At 51.1% G+C, this 2,500-nt stretch overlaps 1 protein-coding gene across 1 annotated transcript in view; it reads left to right on the forward strand.

Annotated features, from left to right (window-relative positions):
* The window catches only part of lrig3 (leucine-rich repeats and immunoglobulin-like domains 3), a 43,110-nt gene that overhangs the window by 38,729 nt on the left and 1,881 nt on the right, over window positions 1–2,500 (forward strand). Inside the window, exons 16-18 of the mRNA XM_067428569.1 lie at window positions 934–1,080; window positions 1,891–2,004; window positions 2,104–2,253. Coding sequence (XP_067284670.1) covers window positions 934–1,080; window positions 1,891–2,004; window positions 2,104–2,253 — 411 coding nt within the window. The remainder of the gene's footprint in view (window positions 1–933; window positions 1,081–1,890; window positions 2,005–2,103; window positions 2,254–2,500) is intronic.

The following is a 2,500-nucleotide window of genomic DNA, read 5'->3' on the forward strand; positions in this document are numbered from 1 at the left end:
TGAGCGAGTGAGTGAGTGAGCGAGTGTGTTTGTGAGTGAGCGAGTGAGTGAGCGAGCGAGTGAGTGAGTGAGCGTGTTTGTGAGTGAGCGAGTGAGCGAGTGAGTGAGCGAGCGTGTTTGTGAGTGAGTGAGCGAGTGAGTGAGTGAGTGAGCAAGTGAGCGAGTGAGTGAGTGAGCGAGTGTGTTTGTGAGTGAGCGAGCGAGCGAGTGAGTGAGCGTGCGTGTTTGTGAGTGAGTGAGTGAGTGAGTGAGTGAGTGAGTGAGTGAGTGAGTGAGTGAGTGAGTAAACGAGCGAGCGTTTGTGAGTGAGTGAGCGAGCGTGTTTGTGTGTGTGTGAGTGAGTGAGTGAGAGTGAGTGTTTGTGAGTGAGTGAGCGAGCGTGTTTGTGAGTGAGTGAGTGAGCGAGCGTGTTTGTGAGTGAGTGAGTGAGCGAGCGTGTTTGTGAGTGAGTGAGTGAGCGAGCGTGTTTGTGAGCGACTGAGTGAGTGAGTGAGTGTGTTTGTGAGCGAGTGAGCGAGCGAGCGTTTGTGAGTGAGCGAGCGAGCGTGTTTGTGAGTGAGTTAGTGAGTGTGTTTGTGAGTGAGTGAATGAGCGAGTGAGTGTTTGTGAGTGTGAGCGAGTGTGTTTGTGAGTGAGTGAGCGAGCGAGCGTGTTTGTGTGTGAGTGAGCGAGCGAGCGTGTTTGTGTGTGTGTGAGTGAGTGAGTGAGCGAGTGTGTGTGTGAGAGTAAGTGTGTGTGTGTGATTAAGTGAGTGTGAGTGAGTGAGTGAGTGAGTGAGTAAGTGTGTGAGTGACTAAGTGTGTGTGTGTGTGAGAGAGTGAGTGTGTGTGTGAGGGAGTGAGTGAGTGTGTGTGTGAGGGAGTGAGTGTGTGTGTGTGTGAGAGAGTACTGTATGGGAAACACGAGGGCTTTATCAGTTTGTCCCGTGTGTAGATGAGACGAATCTCCCGCCGGATATCCCGAGCTTTCTGTCGTCTCAGGGAACGCTGGCGGAGCGGCAGGAGGAGTCGGAGAGCGGCAGCCATCACTGCATCAGCTCCTCCATGGGCGGCTTCTACCTGCGGCCCAAAGACATGAACAGTGAGACCCCGCCCACACACCATAATTGACTCCGCCCACACACACCATAATCCAACCTGACCCTGCGTCCCAACTCGCACACTAGCCATACTAAATAGTTTTTGAAAATAGAATAAGTGTGTCCAAAATCGTAGTATGTTGAAAAGAGTCTGCCTAAGATACCCGGATGATGGTTTACTATCTCCTGTCAGAATCTGAAGATCGACACACTCTACCGGCTGATATTACCCACAACCCATTGCGGGTTGGACGAGGATTCGATTAGAACTACAAACATGGCGACTGTGCGAGTCTGACGGTTAGGTAGAGAGGTTTAGATAAAGGTTAGAGTGATCAATGATCAGTATTTAACCTGACTAAAGATATTTATTCAGTGTTATCCTCATTATATTTCATCTGCAGCAGCATTGAGAACTTTAGTGATGATACGTTTGGCCTTTAACTTTTAAAGCGTCATTATATTTAACCTGCAAGCACATGAGGAGAGTCTGCATTAAAGACACACACAGCAGATCAACGAGCGAGAGTGTGTGTGTGTGTGTGCGGCTACATTTCTCTGCGATACGGCAGGAGATTAAACTAAATGTTGATGATATTAACTGTGTGATGATTGGCAGGGCAGTTTAAACGGTTATGGGATGCTCGTAACTAAGCAGAGTCCGTTAAAGATGGCGAAGTAGTCCCGAAGCTTGCAGACTCTTCTGCTGCACACTCACAGGATGAACTTAATCTTCAGTAAAAGAGTGCACACCTTTAGGACGAATAGGGACGCAGCATGAGTGTCAGGACTGACCGTGACTCCGCCCACAGGCCTCTGCCAGCTGGACACAGGAAGTGAAGGCGAGCTGGAGGCGATCGATCCGCTGCTCCGCCATTATCCGCTGGGATACGGATACAGCCCCGATCATCCCGACACACACACAGGTAAGACCAGAGTCTGGGAAAGAGATAACCCAAACATTACCCCAGGAAAAGTGCATCTGTCCATCCTCTTACCCTTTAATGTTGTCCTGTGTCCGTCAGACCAGCGGCCCGTCTGCAGAAGGAGGGAGTTCTTCACCTCCGCCCTCGACCCCTTTGATCACATGATGCTGCAGCTTCCGGCCGAGACTTCCTGTGGTGAGGACTGGGAGCGAGGAGAGTGTGTCTTGGGATCCTCCGGCTCATATATGGGTGAGTTCCGGGATCCTTCGGCTCATATATGGGTGAGTTCCGGGATCCTCCGGCTCATATATGGGTGAGTTCCGGGATCCTCCGGCTCATATATGGGTGAGTTCCGGGATCCTCCGGCTCATATATGGGTGAGTTCCGGGATCCTCCGGCTCATATATGGGTGAGTTCTGGGATCCTCCGGCTCATATATGGGTGAGTTCTGGGATCCTCCGGCTCATATATGGGTGAGTTCTGGGATCCTCCGGCT

This window comes from Pseudorasbora parva, chromosome 20 (assembly GCF_024679245.1).
Source record: "Pseudorasbora parva isolate DD20220531a chromosome 20, ASM2467924v1, whole genome shotgun sequence".
Classification (NCBI taxonomy): Eukaryota; Metazoa; Chordata; class Actinopteri; order Cypriniformes; family Gobionidae; genus Pseudorasbora; species Pseudorasbora parva.